Raw genomic sequence first — 17,636 nt, forward strand, 5'->3', positions numbered from 1 at the left:
CCATATTGGCCTGCCCCTTAATTCTTACCCATAAGCTCTCAGCACATTCTTCATCCACGCCTAGGCAGAGCTTGATACATTCCAGTTGCTCTCTCCACCACCTTGCCCTGCTGGCCTGTCTTTCCTAAAAAGTACATAGCTGTCCATGGCAGCATTCCAGTCATGCAAGCTATACCACCACGTCTCTGTAACTGCCATGAGATCACGGCCCTGCAACCGCACACCTCCAGTTATGGCAGTTAGAGTAGACACCCAGTCCAAACTGCAGGACAAATGTGCTACACTGGAACAGTCATGTACACACCTTGAAAGCTAGGTACATGTGATACTATGGACAGCTAACTTATTTATAATGCTTAACCTTCAGTGTTTTTAAAAAGTTTTACATGAGAACACAGCTAACAGAAGTGTGATCACTTCCAGCGGGGAATGAAGTGTATGAAACTGTTCTCTAGCCAACAGCAAGGATAAGTCTGAAATATTTTATCTACTTTTGAGTAAGAAATTATCACTTCAGAAGTACTGTATTGGAAGGAAAAGGACTGTAAGTTACCTGCAAATGGTACCTTCCTTCTTTTGCAGCAACAGGTGCTTGATTTAATTTGGCTAAAAGAGTCAGGACAGGATCCCTGTGATAGCCTTTACCCAGTCTTCTCACTACTTGCCCTTCACTGGGAGGATCATAATCCTAAAATAAAGAAACAAAATCCACATAATACATGATATAAAAACTGGTTTTTGTAGGAACTTGAATCTTCTTACTTTAGTTCACAATTAAGCTTTTTTCTTTTATAAAAGCAGTTGTTACAGTTTCCATATTGAGAACTTGTGCCATAAAAATGTAGGCATTTAAAAATAAGCAAAATGATGCACTGTTTTCTCCTTTTACCCACAGACGTGCACAGTCTTCATCTGATACGCAAGACTGCAATGCTTAGAGAAGAACAAGGTCATTTAGGCCTTCAAAGTTCAAGGAAACAGCTAAATCCTCAAACATACTGGTTGCTAGCAATGATCTGGCCGCAGAGCTGGTCTCCCCAGCAAGGATTTAGCTTCCTCAGCTAGAGAGCCTCGTTTGAGGATGGAGGACTATTGGAAGGAGTTACGATCCAGCTGACAAAGACAGGGAAGAACATACATCAAGCATCTTCATCCAACCTGATGAAGAGCACTTTAATTTAGGTTCACCTGATAAAAGAATTTAAAAGAGGAAGCACAGCAGACAGAGGAGGTATCCAAAGGGAAGCCCACAAAGGGAACTTTTACAATCTTGATCAAGAGGGAGCATATTTTCCTCAAGTGCCTATACACTCAGATGGCAAAGTCTGGACAATAGACAGAAAGATAAGCAAGTTCAGGGCACAGTCTCAGAACTATGACATGAATTAAATCATGGATTTTCAATGGGAAAGTATGCACACACAAGGAGGGTATGGCCATGTACGGGTAGAATTGTTTAGGAAGGATAGGCAGGGAGAAGAAAAGAGGACTCCTACTCTAGGACATTTAAAATTTGCGTTATTGAAGTTGGGAAGGACCTCTGGAGATTGTCTAGTCCAACCCAACTGCACAAGGCAGCACCAAAAACTGTGTCTGGCCACCCCCACAGTAAAAACATTTCTTACATTTAAACAGAATGTCCTGAATTTCAGGCTGTGTCCACTGCTTCCTGTCTTTTCAGCGGGCACCACTCAGAAGAGTCTGACTCTGTCTTCCTTACTCCTTCACACCAAGTATTTATCCACATTGATAAGATTCCCCCCACAAGCCTTCTCTTCTCCAGGCTAAACAATCCAAGGTCTCTCAGTCCCTCCTCATATGACAGATGCACCAATCCCTTAATCATTTTTGCAGCCCTTTGCAGTACTTACTCCAGTAAATCTGTATCTTTTTTGTACTGGAAAACCCAGAACTGGACACAATACTCCAAATACTATCTCACCAGTACTGATTAAAGGGGAAGGACCACCTCCCTTGACCTGCTGGCAATGCTCTTCCAAATGCAGCAAAGGGTGACAGCGGCTGCCTTTGCCACAAGTACATATTGCTGGTCCATGTTCAACTTGTCCACTGGGATCCCGAGGTTATTTTCTACAATGCTGCTTTCCAGATGGCCAGCAACCAGCATGTACTGGTGTATGTAGTTGCTCCTCCTCAGGTGCAGAACATGGCATTTCTCCTTGTTGAACTTAGTGAGATTCCTGTCAGCTCATTTCTCCAGGCCAGTGAGGTACCTCTGAATGGTCACACAGCCCACTGCGTATCAATCAGTTTTGTATCATCTGCAAACTTGCTGATGATGAGGTCTGCCCCATCATCTAGGTCATTACTGAATATGTTGAACAGCACTACCGCTAGTATTGACCCCTGGGCATACACCACTAGTGACTGGTCTTCAGCCCAGTAGCTCAGCCAGTTTTCAATCCCAGGTGAAATAATTCCTTGAATTCACAGACCTCCATGAGCCTATTGATGGTCTGAGTCAGGATGAGAGGGCAAAGGAACACTGGGAATGTTGTGGTCAGGGTCTGCTTCAGAGCACCTGTCCAACAGAAAGTAAGAGGAGGCTTTCTACAAAACATTAAGAGGGGTCTGATGATTGCAGGTCTTCATCCTCATGGCAGATTTCAACTATCTGGATATCTTTCAGAAGAGCCATACGGCATTGTGGAGGCAGTCCAGGAAGTTTTTAGAAATCTCTCTGGAAGTCCCTTCCAATCAATACTATTACAATTTCACTATCAATTTATTTTTTTATTCTTTCGTAAAGAAAACAGTTTGGTTTAAGCATAGTATCACTTTACCTGATACTATTATTTGACAGTTATGTTCTACCAAGAGGCATTACACAAAGTCAGAGAGGGAAAATCCAGGCATTTGAGGAAAAGTGCTAAAAAAGAAAGGGAATGGAGAATACCTTCACTTGGGAGGCTTCCAGGACAATGGAGTGAAGTAAATGTCAGATAAAAAACTATTCTGAAGTTTTAAGCAGCTTTATCTAACTCCAGCCTCAGCTAACCTACTTTAATGATTTAAGCAGACAAACAATTAAAAGATGGCTCAAAGCAGAAATAGCTCAGAGCATAACAATGTTTAAGACGTCTTAAAATTAACACAATAAAGAGATGAAAAAGCTTACTAGCTATGTCTCACCTACAGAAGTAAATAAATAATTCAACTTTTTTTTTCAATACAAATTAGGTTGTATAATGTGGGTTTTTTCTTTGGCGCTCTGAAATTCTAACATTCTTTACAAGTGTACAGTTTAAAAGAGTAAATTTAAAAAGTTTCTAAATCAAATGCTTACAGCACATCCAATTTATCAAGATGCTCAAGGCAGAATACCACACTAACTCAATTTCCTTGTGAAACATTTCCTTACCATTTCATTGGCATCTTGTAAAGTACTCTCTAAGCTCTCAGCAAGGTTTGGAAGAGACGGTCCTCCTTCTGCTAATGCTGAAAAATATTTTAAGTTACAAATACTAAAAACCATGAAAGATATAAGAAAGAAAGCCAAGGCCACATTCTTTAATAACTGCAGCATGGTGCTTTAGTAAAGTTGGAAATTCCCACTACTGGATGTGTATTACAAAGACATACTTTCAGCTTCCAAGAAAATCACTCTTATACTTTGCTTTCAATAAAAACTTAGTACCACATGCTACTTGTGCAAGACAGTTCCAATTATTTTACAAGTTGATCTTATGACAAAAGAGCAGATCTAATCTTTTTCATTAGTAAGCAGAAGCATTTTGTTCAGAGACAAGGAAAAGAGCAATGAGGTCTCTAAAATCCAAAACCATGAACCAAAAAGTAAAGGCCCAGGTTTATTAGCAAATGTATGAGATCTAACTTTAGTAGACCGGAAGAGAAGTTTATAAAAAAAAAAAAATTAATCGGAATTTTAATTTCCACAGATTTGTCTAGTTAGTTACCTCTTGCAGCCAGAATCTGTCCATAGCTGAAAAGTACCTCCCCTTCTGAGATGGGTCTGTCCGCAGTTTCTGTTTCTGTGAGGATAAGGCTGCTTTCCTGTGTGGACTGCCCAGAACTAACTGTAGGTACAGGTGGTGGAACCTCTGGATTGCAAGGAAGCGATTCGAAGGGCCTCGCTGACAACTGCTGAGATGGGAAAATCAAGGCCTCTGGTTCTTCATCATTAGCCACTGACATCTCACTATAATGTAAGAATATGCATTATGAACACACCAAAATGCACTGAACAATACAGACTGAAGTTTTAAATCAATACTGAAATTAATTTGCGAGTATTTTTCAAATGAAAGAGGACAGCATTTTACGGAATGATCCAAGAATCAACACGGTTAAATAATATTTTATGAATGAATTTCTAGTTATAACTAAAAATTATAACAGTTATTCCCACTAAGGTAATAGGAAATACAAAATGCTAATAATACAATATTTCATTGTCGCTACATTTATTTCTGGCAGGTGTAACAATACCAGTTTACCAACTACAATGTTCAACAGGACAATGAATGCGGACCAATACATTCTGAGAAAGGTCCTGATTTCACATTTTCCCCCAAATATAAGTCAAGTAATGAAAAAAAAGAATCCTGGCTTATCTCAATGCCTCCTGATATACACATTAATCATTTATTTACTGACTTTTTGAGGATATATCTAGAAATAATATATTTGTTTTTTTAAGAAATGAGAAAACCACACAGCCTGTTCAACTCACACAGCCTTGGGACAGAATAGTTCTTCAGTTAAAGGACTGGGTTTCTCTTCTTCCAGAGGAAGTTCTGCATCATCCCATGGGTTTGGAGGCTTTGTACTTTCCACTTTTGCAGCTTTGGAGACCCATTCTGAGGCAGGAGGGCTTGGTGTGGTTGTGCTAGGAGGTGTATTGACAGGTGTAACCACAGGTGTGCCAACACGGCTAGTGACAGCTGGAATCTCAACTCCTGCATATGTGAAGACAAATTTCAGACCAGTAAGGAAAGCAGGAAGTAAATCTCAGACAGAGAGTTAGTCAGTCCCACTAAGCACTTGTAACGTTTGTGGTATATTTTGATAGTTATGGAGAAAAGACTAGATTAAGACTAGTTTCTTTTAAGTACACTGTTGGCACCTGAAGGAGCTAGAATAAAACTTCACTTCCTTACTTCTTTTAATTAGGGAGACTGCTCCGCATTTTAAAAACTAAGTTGCTTTATTTGGAGAGTGTAAATTTGGCTTAATTAACATTAAGAACACAGGAAGGAGGAAAAGACAGCTATGCTTCTGATGTGAAAAAGCATGGAGGGGTAGAAATCAGACACCATAGAAATGTGCATTAAGTCTGAAAATAGAACTGTTACCAAATAGAAGATGTTTGCTTTTTATATGAATTAGCCCCTAATTTTTGTATTATGTGGGTTTCCACTTGACTTACAGCCTCAAGAACATTTATCCTGAGAGATAATGTGTCTTTGAAGAAGAAAATTAGAGCCAGTAGATTAAAGCATATTTGCTACTTCTAAACTTCAATTATTATTTTCACTACCTGTTTCTTTAATTTTTTCATGTTCGTGAACATCCCCACTCATTTCTGTAAGAGACAGAGAAGACTCTGGAGTTTTGACTGGAGGCAATTCTTTTTCTGAAGGTGGTGTTTGTGGTGGTGTGGCCTGGGGTGTTGGCAATGGAGTAGGCACAAGAGACTCCTGAGGGAAAAAAATTGTAATCACACTTATTTATTATCTCAATGCAAAATTCCTATCTCCCAAGTATCTCCAGAGATAGCTGAGGAAGAAAGAGAAAGGCAGGTTATCACAGAACAGGAACAGCTGTTGCTTAGATACATGCTTCATGGATCTAACTCATCCATCTAAACATGAAGTTGCACCAGGCCAAATGATACGCCTGGACAAAATAAATCAAAAACCAGTAAATTATGCACTAGAATTATTACATTTGGAAATCATTAGGAATAGAATAGAACAGAACAGAACATTTCAGTTGGAAGGGACCTACAATGATCATCCAAGTCCAACTGCCTGACCAGTTCAGGGCCGATCAAAAGTTAAAGCATATTGATAAAGGCATTGTCCAAATGCCTCAAATGCTGACAGGCTTGGGGCATCGACCACCTCCCTGTGAAGCCTGTTCCAGTGTTTGATGACCCTCTTGGTAAAGAAATGCTTCCTAATGTCCAGTCTAAATATGAATTATATGATTATATGAATTTTAATAAAGCATTTGATGCAATCTTAAGCAAGAAAATATTCTGTGACTTAGATAAAATTGAGTCAGTATGACAATCTCATGGTAAGAGACTCAATTAAAAACAAGATTACAAACAAAGCAATAGCCAAGACAGTAAAGCAAAAGCCAATTCATGAACATGAATAAAATAAGCTCATAAAATAAGCTCAAACACAGTTGTGACATTCTTTAAAAACTGACAATGATGGAGATAAATCTGACAAGCAAATATGATGGAGTTTAGCTTGCTACAGAGGCATATTATCAAACTTTTCAGGTTTTTTCCAGCCCCGTTCTCTGACATTTCACAAAGAAAACAAGATAACGTGGCTAAAGAAAGCTTCCAGGCTAAAAACTCTTAGGGGAAGTGGAACATGCTAACACATTTGGCAGTTCACACACAACTGTGAGACACCATCAACATCAAAGAACTTGGTAACTGGGCAGCTGAAGCTCTAGATAGGAAACTTCACATTAAGAAGAGGTAGATTAAGAATGCATAGACTACATATTCGAGAACTTCTGCTATAAGCTGTGCAGAAATGGAAGAAAAAGAAAAAACCTCATAAATGTACAAGTTACCCAAGGGGTAACTATTATCCACAAATGTGGAAAGACTTAAAAAAAAAAAAAAAATAATTAGCTACCTGAGATTCCAATAAAGGCAGGAGAATATCATTACTGTAGCACAAGGCACTGAGGAAACCCCATCTTGCATACTACAACGTATATCAACATATTAGTGTTACCCATGGTCAAGACCAATCTAAATGGGAAAACGTGCTGTCCGTCAGCAGAAGTCAAAAAATGGTATACATACAGACAATTGCTTTATTTAGCCTAATCAAACAGAGCCCAGAAAGGACAAAACTAATCTCCTGAAGTGCCCAAATGAATATATGTAGTAAGGAGAAAGCAACCGCTTCAGCCTAACGACATTTCAGTTTAAGCTGGTACAGAAACAAGAAGCCTTAAGTGGGCTATTAGTAAATGTAGAATGGTTATTAGAAGAGGTTTCTAAGTATCAAAAGAACAACCTCCAAAGAACAGTTCCCTTTAACATCATACCCTCCTTAACCTGTAATGGAGTGGTGAAGAGCTCTTTAGATGCAGGATGGCTGTATTTAAGCCTGCAGCAGTGAAATGATTACTTTTGACTGCAGAATAGTCTGTCGGTCACTCACAGCAGGCAGTAGGTGGTATTTCAGTATATATGCACTGTAGCAGAATAGAATAATTGATCTCACTTTCAACAAAGCTTTGAATAGTTGGATTTCTAAGTGCAGCAATTTCCACATTCATCCCAAAGACATTATACAACACCAGACTGTAGCACAGCCATGTGGTTACCAAAGAGCCAGCTGTCATTTGACTATCAAAGGGAACAGAGAAAATTATCCTGTATTACAGGAAGCTCTACTAATCATTTAAGCATTTACTGAAAACTACTGTTTTCAGTATGAATTAATATTCATTTTTACAGATATTAAAGAATGGCTGCAAGCCCGTAAGACTAAAAATAGCATCGCTCTCAGCTTCTATTTCTTCTTGTAAGAAGAAATTAGTTTCTTCATATTTCATTTCTTTGCCAGAAAGAAGCACAGCTATTTTTGTTGAAAATAACAATCTTTTGACAACATGAAATTAAGTATCAAGTCTTTCCTTTAGAAATCAGTTTTGTGCTCAGCCTTAAAGTACACAAATAAATATAGCAAGTTGCAAGTAGCACAAAGGAATTAATTCTTTTTTCTTTTCAAAATTTTTTTTAAAGTGAAATAGGTTTAATCTTATTGCTTGCTGGGATATAGTAAGAAATAATAAAAAAATGCAAATCATGCATGTTCAATTCATCAGTTTTTTTCTGTCATCTTTGTCTTGCACATAGTTAAAGAATCATGCCACGAAGAAATGATCTGTTAGAACTTCAGCAGGGAAGTTTAAATAAAACCGACTCTTACCATCATAACTGTTGCACTTGGAAGAACATTTGTAGCAGGAATGGCTTTCTGAGGCTGCCTGTTACCCAGCATGGTTGCAATTGTCTCACTGAGCACTTCATTTACAAAATGACTTATCATTTCCGAGTCCACCGGCACACCAGCATTGATAAAGAGTTGAAATCCTCCACCACCTGCAACTTCAACTGAAAACAAAGAAACACAAAACACATATCCAGGTCTCACTACTTAAAATGCATGTACTGTACAGCAGCATCATGAACTTTTAAGCATTCCTTTGCAAAAAACGATTTTTTTAATTTTACAGGTAAACAACATAGAGAAGCAATTCAGGATCATAAAAGAAGGCAGCAGCAAACGGCAGTGACATCACAGGAGAAATGCATTTGTCTCCCATTCTCACACATTTATAAGGGAGGGAATTTTTGATGTATCTAATAACAAAAGAAAGGCATTACAGGCTTAGCAAAATGCCAAATCTGATTTAGATGGCCAATAACAGAAGCTGATTTATACAGTTGTGTCTTTCATGTGTTCTTTTTCTTTTTTTTTTGGATAATTTATTTCAATGGCCTTATAATTCTTGCTCTGTCTCAACGAAAATTAAAGCACGCACTTTTGCATTTTATAGTTTCACTGGTTCAGCCTTACCCACTCTTAGGGTCAGGCAGCAGCTACCTACACAGCTTGTTAAAATTAGCCAAAAATTGAGATAACCTATCTGCTGAGAACAGTAACTCCTACTTACCAATGTTAGATGTTGCAGTCTCACTGTCTTCACTCTCTGAGGTGCTAGCATTGGGCAGTGTTTCTTTCTGAACTGTGTACATCCCACTGATAATTTTTGACATTATTTCTTGTTCCACCCTAGCAGAATAAAACCTGTTTAACTATCAGCAAACACCAAGACACCTAAAAGTATACATAAGCATAAAACAAAAGAGCATTCTTGACATAAAATGTAAGGCAGCTCAAAGGAAAGAGAAGAAGGGAAGGAGAAGAAAGGAAAGGTATTCTTATGGAGTCATTCCTTCTTCCATATATACGCTCTCACCACTTTGTTGTATTGTAACTCACCAATTTATCAACCTGTTTTCTGTAGTTTCTCTCCTTTCAATCAGTTCATCCAAAACATCAGAAGACTGCTGAGGAGCAGAAGCCACTGGAGGAAACAAAGGACCATTGTATTTTGGCAAGGCAACTTTAAACTGTCCATTAAGCTCTAGAAGAGGCTCAAAGAATTCTGGAATTTCATCCCCCTCCTCTTCCTGATCCTAATAAATAAGAAGTAAATTAAGTTATGGTGAGTTTCTGGAAGGTAATGTCATTGAGGTAACCAATATTTTTTTTTCTTTGAGAAACATTTGTAGATGTGTCACGGCACACAAACCACATTCTCCTTTCTTAGTACGTTGACGTTAATTGATACAATTCTAAACTTGGCAAATCATAAATCTGTGGAGGTATAAGGCTATAGGAACTGCTAAGTAAAACATGATTTGGCTCATATTTCCTGCCTGTGCTGCACAGGACAGGGAGTCAATAGTAATGTTAGTACTTGAGAAATTTACTTGTGACATAAGTCAGTTTTTTTTAATACGTACTCCAGAAATGCTCCTCCTTTTGAAAAAAATAGGTTAGGAAACTTCCTACAGTTACTTGTGGGGTTAGGTAGTTTTGTTTGGTTTGGCTTTTGTTTGTTGGGTTTTTTTTAGAAATTAAACTTCTACTTTAAAGTCTTCTGTCTGAAAAGATATATTCTCAAAAGTTAATGAGCAAGCATCCTGTCAAAATCCTAATAAAGTTGCCAGCACTACACATTAATAGTTTACACATACTTTACATGTATGTTTACACTTTCATTAACTTCAGCTGCTGAAAGTTAAAAGGTATTTCTGGGTAACCAATTCACAAGATCCTTGCAGACACTTTGAATTTAACCTTAATGTGCTATTTCTAAAAAGTTATGGAAGCTAGCTGGTGCGCGTTACAATGTTTGACTGTTTCCAAAGATGCCACCCTCCTTTTCCCCCCTGAGCACATACGCAGCATTAAGTCTCAAAAAGCAGTCACCATCCCATATCATAACGTACCACTTTAGAAATGTCTCCCGATGGATGAGAACCTGCATCTTTCCCTCATAATATTAAAAACAAATGTCTCAAACAGTAGTATGATTCTCTAAGAAGAAAATTTGGCATGCCAGAAAGAGATGAAGAGCTGAGCCCTAAATTACCAGTGAGAAGCATGCAATGATGCATAAAAGAGCTCACTGTAAATCTACGTTTACTAAGATTAATCTCCAACACTGTGAAAGGAAAAAAAGGTCTTCTTTTCCCTTACATAAATTAAATTTCTTTTTAACCCATAAAATAAAAAGTTATATATATTTTCTATGAATAAAATAACAAATCACTAAACCCAGGAAGAACAGAGAAGGGGGGGCGGGGGGGGGGAGAAAGAAAAAAAAAAAAAGACAGTAACATTTTCCTGTCTCCTTCCCCAGCCCAGCATTAATACTTCTCTCCTACCTAATATACTTTAAAATTGAAAAGCCAGATAGGTCCATAATGGGTATTACAACAAATAGCTATTGGGGAACGGGATCCGTCTGGATCTTTAAACAGAAAGCTTTTCTTCAAAGAAAAGCTGTAACTTACAAAGCAGGCAAAAGAGAATATGTATATTTGGTTGACAAACAAAGATCCCTAAACCATTCCAGGCATAGAAATAAGACAGTAATGTTAAACTTAGAATGGCACTGGATGCTTTATAAGCTGATAAGCAGTTAATTCTGTTAGGATATATGTATTCATAACCATAATTCATTCTGACAGCAAAAGTAAAGATGTCTCAGTCTAGTGTTTCATTATCCATTTTATTCTGACTGCATTACTCCATACATTTTCTTTGATGTTGCCTATTTAATACATTTTCTGAAAGTATGCAAAATACAAACATCTGGATTAAATAAACCAAGTACATACAAGAAACCTTACATATATTTAGTAACTTCTGACAAACTTCTGCAGTTCTCCTGTATTTCTAAATTATATGCAAAAATATTTTATATTTAACAGTGCACAAATCCAAAAGAAAATTATTTTCATTTTGGGGCGATACGTTATCTCTGCTGAAATAAAAAAATAATATAATAGTCAGTATTTAATTGTACAGATTGAACTTGCACATATATCACTTTGTAGACCAATTCTGAATAATCTGCACTCAATTCCACACTGTACCTCCCTGGAGACTGTTGAAAATATCTATCATGGCTCCCAAACAAAATATGTCATACATTAGAAAGTCTTTCAGATATGATTGGAATATGAATCATTGTACTTTATTATAAAGTATCAAGCTGAGATTCTATTTCCCAAATTACGTTCAGATAATTAAAAGAATGTTTGAAATTGTTAGGTGGTATAGATTAATTTTGTTCCATTACCAAACACGTATATGCACAGTCTTTTATTAAAGCCATCTAAAACTTAGTCATTGATTTCTTCCTGACAGATTTCTAAAGCAATTTTCATGGGCAAGGTCAGGCTGCATTGCAGGTACCACCTATGATCTTTTGTCTGAAAAGCTATATGTTTAAAAAAAAAAAAAAAAAAAAAAAATCACTGCCCCAAAGACCATTTATGGGAAACCAGGGCTGAGGACAATATGTTTGCTCTGATCTCTGCAGGTTATATATTTTGTGGTGGTATTCAAAATGGAAGCAAAAATTCTGAGAAACAAGTCCCCGTCTTGCAATTAGGGCATATTCAGAGAGAGCAAAAAGTGTTTCTAATCTTAAATCCTAGTAAACTTGTTGAAGGTATTGCAGGATGTACCTGCTCATAAGAGTTGGAGAGTAGACTCATTAAATCTGAGAGTCTGTTCTGGGCTCATGTTAGCTGTGCAAGTTACTCACTCCGGAATAAAGCAGGGTCCATGCAAGTGCTGCCCTTACAAAACCTCTTCTGAACCTACTTTGTTGTAGGTGGAACAATTGATCAAAAATAAAGAAGTGTGTAAATCAAAGCTGTAACAGCCTTTTCTGCTTTATTCCAGATGTGAATTTTCTTATTGAAAGAAATTTCTTACAATGAGGGTGGTGAGACACTGAACAGGTTGCCCAGAGAGGTGGTGGAGGCCCCATCCCTGGAGACATTCAAGGCCAGTCTTGATTAGGCTCTGAGCAATCTGATCTAGCTAAAAGTGTCCCTGCCTACTGCAGGGGGGTTGGACTAGATGACCTTTAAAGGTCCCTTCCAACCTGAACCATTCTGTGATTCTATGATTCTAAGAGCACCTGAATCAACTATTCTGGAAGATGGAACTCTGGGTCTTTAAACATTAGACAGCAAGGTTGCAATGGGAGAACAAGGCATATCACCTCTTCCTATGGCAGAGCTTGTGTTGTGTTTTACAGGTTGGGACATGCTGCATTAGTCCACAAAACTGTTAAAACAAATTACTGTTAGGTTAAGTGATAAAAGGCTTGTCTCCACTCATACAAAGGAGCACAGAGGAGCAATGATAGGTTGTAGAACCCAGATAACCTAATATGGCAATCAACCACTCCAACCCAGCTACTCCTAGGGCTACCACAGGAGAGGGCTCAGCCCCAGTATCCAGGAGTGAAACCCAGCAAGATGAGCCCATGGAAAGATTCTCCATAGCACCTTTCTTAAGGTTGGGCAGGGCCATTTGGATGAGGTGATGACATGGTGACTTATGATAGGATGCAAGATAGATAGAGTATTTTGGGATGGTACACTGTTTATGTAGCGTTTACAGGGAGGAACCAGAGATGTGGGAAAATAGAGAGATAAGGGGACAAAAGGGGCTGGCTGCGCATAAACAAGTGGCTGGTCAGCATGCTTGCCTGGCTTTGCCCTATGCCTGATCGGTGCAGTCAGTCCTGACTCCTCACTGAACTTCATTTCCAATCATTTTCCTGAGTAAGGTGCTTTCAGGGGATTGCGTATTCAGGTGCCAGAGTAGGGGAAGGCAAGGACCCAGGGCCAGCTAGTGGGTAGAACACCTAACACCAGATACCAGAGGGATCTGCGCTGTATGTGTGTATGTCTGTACATACATGCAAGCACTCATATATCCCAGACCTCCATCCTGAATTGCCAGCGAGGGGAATTGGATCAGCACGTTGGTGCTGTTTGAGTACTGATCTGTGCGGCCACTCATGTACATGTATATAGCCAGTAGTGGCTATACATGCTCAGTCTCACTGCTGGCTGGACCCGGCAGCAGGCAGCTTGGCAGCCTTGCCTCTGTTGGGCTACCAATGCTAACAACTAGCATTTCAACTCCTAAATATATCTTAAATGTGTATCCTCTAGTAGAAAAGGTAAAGCAAACCCAAGAAAAAGGAAATGCCTGGGCCAGGATCCTGAAGACTTTTTGCAATATAAACCGGGGAAGAAACAAAAGACAACAAGCAATTAAAAAAAAAAAAAAAAGAAAAAAGAAAAAAAGGCTATTTCACACAAGTACTTATCCTCTTCATTTTTAACAGAATTAAGTTTTCATAATAAAAGGAGTGAGGGGGAAAGACAACAATAAGATATTTTCCTATACAGCATTTTACGCACATTTTTTCATTAATCTGAAGCGCCTTTTAGAACAATAACTTCGCTTTCTTTCGATGTCTTAAATACCCCTGCCACTCCAGAAGTTGATTTTATGCTTCCACATTGTGTTTGTCTTGCACATTTTTAAGAACACAGTCTGTGTGGTCATAGGTCAAACACATGTTTTACTTGAAACATTTTTGGTATTGTGGTTAAAATATATCCCATTGCCAAAAAGGAAAGATAAATGCAATCCAGGAGAAAAATTAAAAAAGAAAATATGAATAACTATTTTTTGCATATAAAAAATTCAACATTGCAGCATTTTTTTAGTTCATAAACTGATTTCTTAAATAGATGTCTTATTTATTTTTATAATAATAAAGCTTCTTCGTGCAAACAGAAGAAAGTTGTACAAATAGATTTAACTCCTCCGTTCCAATAACATAAGGTAAGTTTGCAACTAAAAATGCATTTCCCTACTTTTGAAAGGTAAACCACCTCTTAAGGACTGTTTTAAGTAACTGATAACGTTAAATGACTAATTAATTTTAAAACTATATCCACTATACTGATCTGTAGGCTATACAGTAAATATTTAATGTACACTCTAATCTGGGGACCAGGAGAACACAGAACAGGTAAAAAGCATACATTTTTGGGTAGATTTTTATATCCATACAGCAAGTCTAGCTCACTGGAAAGAAGCTTGTGGAAAAAGCACTTCAAGAGAAATACTAGCCATCTCCTGGTATTTATTGAGTCCTAAATGCAGCAGGAGGTGGAAGCTGACATCTTTCACAGAGGCAAGATACTACACAACAGCTGGGTGGCAGCATCTTGCTTTCTTCAGAGACAGCTTCTCCCAGCTACCATTGGGTTTCTGCTTTTGCACTTAATCTGGAGACGTGAAACACAGCCTGGATCACCAACCTTGAGAATTTGTCAGCCCCAACTCTGACTGACAAGAGGTTAGCAAAGGACTTGCTACCTAAAAATACTGAACTGTAAAAGATTATCTCCAATAAACCCATGTTATCACAATCCAGTAATAAAAGAAGTTAAACGTGCACAGACACACATTAGCTAGGCACCAAGCAAAAAAAATAGTCTTGTCAGGTCTCAGTGGGATCCATGGAATGAGTAGTACATGTTGTACACATATATTTGCAAATACTGCTGGCCAGATCTTTTTTCCTTCTAGTTGTATAATTTTTGACTGAAATTAGACATTTTGCTAACGCATTTTAGTATCTCAAACACATATACAAATTGCTCTACACTAAAATTTTCTAAAAGGGAATACTCAGAAAATACTCTCACATTTTAAAATATAGGTCCCCTTATTTAAAATCTGAAATATTACATATGCATTTTATTACATCATATTACAACATTTCACATCTTACACATGCATTACAATTAGATTTTGAAAGTGTGTTATCTAAGTGCTATAATCACCACTGATTTTAGAGAATTACTTTCATTTCTAGTGGACTCTAACACATCCAAACAAAAGCTATTTTTTTTTAATTGTAATTTGTCAAAGGTTCTTTACTTATTAACACACAGTAATTTCTAATATTGTTTATAGCACTGTAAACAGTTCACTATTGCTCACAATATGTATTTTTAAAGTTGCTAGTAAAGCAAAATTATTTTCTACGTTGTGTTTTCAGTTATGACACAATATTATTAAACAAATGTAAAAATGTTTAAAAACAAAGGATACCTTCGCAATATAGTTACCTGCATGACATCAGTAGCATCAATGAAATTAGTTCCCGGAAACTTTCCGCCTTCTTCCTCACAGTGTACATCGTCTGGAGTCTATTTATAGAGACAGATTGAAATTGTTAGGTATTTCATATGGTGGGGAAAAATGCATTAGCAGAAAAACTTCAGGACAAGAATGCAATTAAATCATGCCTTGTCAATAGCCTGAATCCAGAAAAAAATGCTTTATCTACCTTAAAAGTTAGGAGGAATTTCTTTGTGTAGCATAAAAAGAGATTATTAGAACTCTTTCTTTTATGCTGAAAACTAATAGAATACTTCGCCATCAAAAGTTCTAGGGCAATACCTGTAACTCTTATTAAAAAATCAGTATGACAAAATATTGTAAAACATAGCACACAAGAGTCTGGAAGCGTCATAAGAAATTTACTTACGTGTGATTTCTACAGTGTTATTTAATAATGTAATTTTTAAATAATAATTGCTATTTTAGTCCATGGTGTCTGTCTTAGTGAATACCTTCACCACAGGACTCTGGAGGAGAATGGCAGCTAAAAGACGCAGGGAAAGCAGAAGGTACAATAGCTATAGAAAAATAATCACTGCATTAACATGCCTGTCCAGCCTGTGCAATGCACAAGACAAAAGTCCACTGGAAGAAACAATATGCTATCCCGTCAACATATGCCCTAGTTTACAACCTTATCATTCAGCACGCAGCAGTTAACATTTTAGTTGCATAAAAACTTTCATTACTGCTTAGATTATATTAGATTAAAAACACTTCTGAAAAGCTATGTGGAAAGAGAATAGAGTAGACCAGCCGGCTCCACACACACCAAGCTAAACATACATGCCACCAACCACTCAAGTACAGCCAAGGAGCAGACAGACGAATGAAGAACATCCTCAGTCTTTATGTCAGAACACTGAAGCCAATATAAATAAGACAGACATGGATCAATAAGGGATTACAACTCTTAACAGGACAGAGAAACGCTGTTTTTCTTAGGATTTTGGTATGGTGATTATTTAATCTTGGAAGAACAATGTCGCTGCAATTTTTTATTTTCTTAAACAAATACCTCATACTATTCAAAATAATTACTCAGTTTTTCCTGGAACCGTCTAATTTCTCTAACTAAAACAAGATAATGAGATAACTTTGTAGTAATTTAACAAATTTTCTTTTTTAACAATTCACAGACATTTAGACCAATCAATACCTGTATTACAGCATTGACAGGAGGCAGTACAGGTTCAGAGCCTGGAAGAACATGGTTTACACTCACACTGTCACTTGAAATACTGTCAATATCTACATTTGGTAACACCTAGAAGAGAAAAAAGCACCAACTTGAAAATCTATGTATTAGCTTGGCTACTATCTTTGTAGATAGTACTTTGTAGATTCTTTCTTCCACTTGCTACTGAGCCACTAAATTTCAGTGACCTCCTTTTCTCATACTTGTATCTGATAATAACTTGGTTCTGAAAACCAAAATGCTGTAACATACAAAAGCTAACCCCAGAAACGTTCACCTCTTTTCTTGCAGTACCTGATTTTTCCTGCTCTGTAATTCCCTAATACTGTCTTGCATGTGACAAAACATGAATATATCCTTAACTATTTACATAGCACGTGTGTGTTTGACATGGCAATTCATTTACACTAATTTGGCCTACAAGCCACTGTGTAGGCTGGTTTGTGGTTTCGTGTTGTCATACATTTGGTTGTATTACAATATAATTTGTAATAAAGGCATGCCCATTACAGCATCAAAACATTTTTGGTTTGGGTTTTTTTTTTTTTAAGGATAAAGATTTAAATGCTTGCTTAATTCTTTGGGGGGAAAAAATAATAAAAAAAAAAAATCACCTTAAACGTTTAAGAACTGTGAGAAACAACAGCAAAATGCACGTGGGTGGAAAACTGTGATACAGCAAACGAACAAGCCACATACTCTACCTCTATTTAACTTTGAGTTCCATGAATCATTTGTACCTGAAAGGTGTGTGTAGGAGTGTGTATATTCTCAACAATTTGAATCCAAAGCAATGAACATGTAAGAAACATTAACTTCCTTGACAACAGGCTCGTGTGAAAAATTTTTAAAAATACCAGCCAACCCACTAG

At 37.4% G+C, this 17,636-nt stretch overlaps 1 protein-coding gene across 14 annotated transcripts in view; it reads right to left on the reverse strand.

Moving 5' to 3' along the window:
• Nucleotides 1-17,636, reverse strand: part of KIAA0586 (KIAA0586 ortholog) — a 76,320-nt gene that overhangs the window by 36,489 nt on the left and 22,195 nt on the right. For all 14 annotated transcript variants that reach the window (XM_054201418.1, XM_054201412.1, XM_054201421.1 and 11 more), the window contains 10 exons: nucleotides 16,726-16,833; nucleotides 15,512-15,592; nucleotides 9,258-9,454; nucleotides 8,929-9,047; nucleotides 8,181-8,365; nucleotides 5,522-5,681; nucleotides 4,715-4,940; nucleotides 3,939-4,180; nucleotides 3,383-3,459; nucleotides 554-688 (listed from right to left, as the gene is read on the reverse strand). In XM_054201418.1, coding sequence (XP_054057393.1) covers nucleotides 554-688; nucleotides 3,383-3,459; nucleotides 3,939-4,180; nucleotides 4,715-4,940; nucleotides 5,522-5,681; nucleotides 8,181-8,365; nucleotides 8,929-9,047; nucleotides 9,258-9,454; nucleotides 15,512-15,592; nucleotides 16,726-16,833 — 1,530 coding nt within the window. The remainder of the gene's footprint in view (nucleotides 1-553; nucleotides 689-3,382; nucleotides 3,460-3,938; nucleotides 4,181-4,714; nucleotides 4,941-5,521; nucleotides 5,682-8,180; nucleotides 8,366-8,928; nucleotides 9,048-9,257; nucleotides 9,455-15,511; nucleotides 15,593-16,725; nucleotides 16,834-17,636) is intronic.

Source organism: Rissa tridactyla, chromosome 4 (genome assembly GCF_028500815.1).
Source record: "Rissa tridactyla isolate bRisTri1 chromosome 4, bRisTri1.patW.cur.20221130, whole genome shotgun sequence".
NCBI classification, from domain to species: domain Eukaryota; kingdom Metazoa; phylum Chordata; class Aves; order Charadriiformes; family Laridae; genus Rissa; species Rissa tridactyla.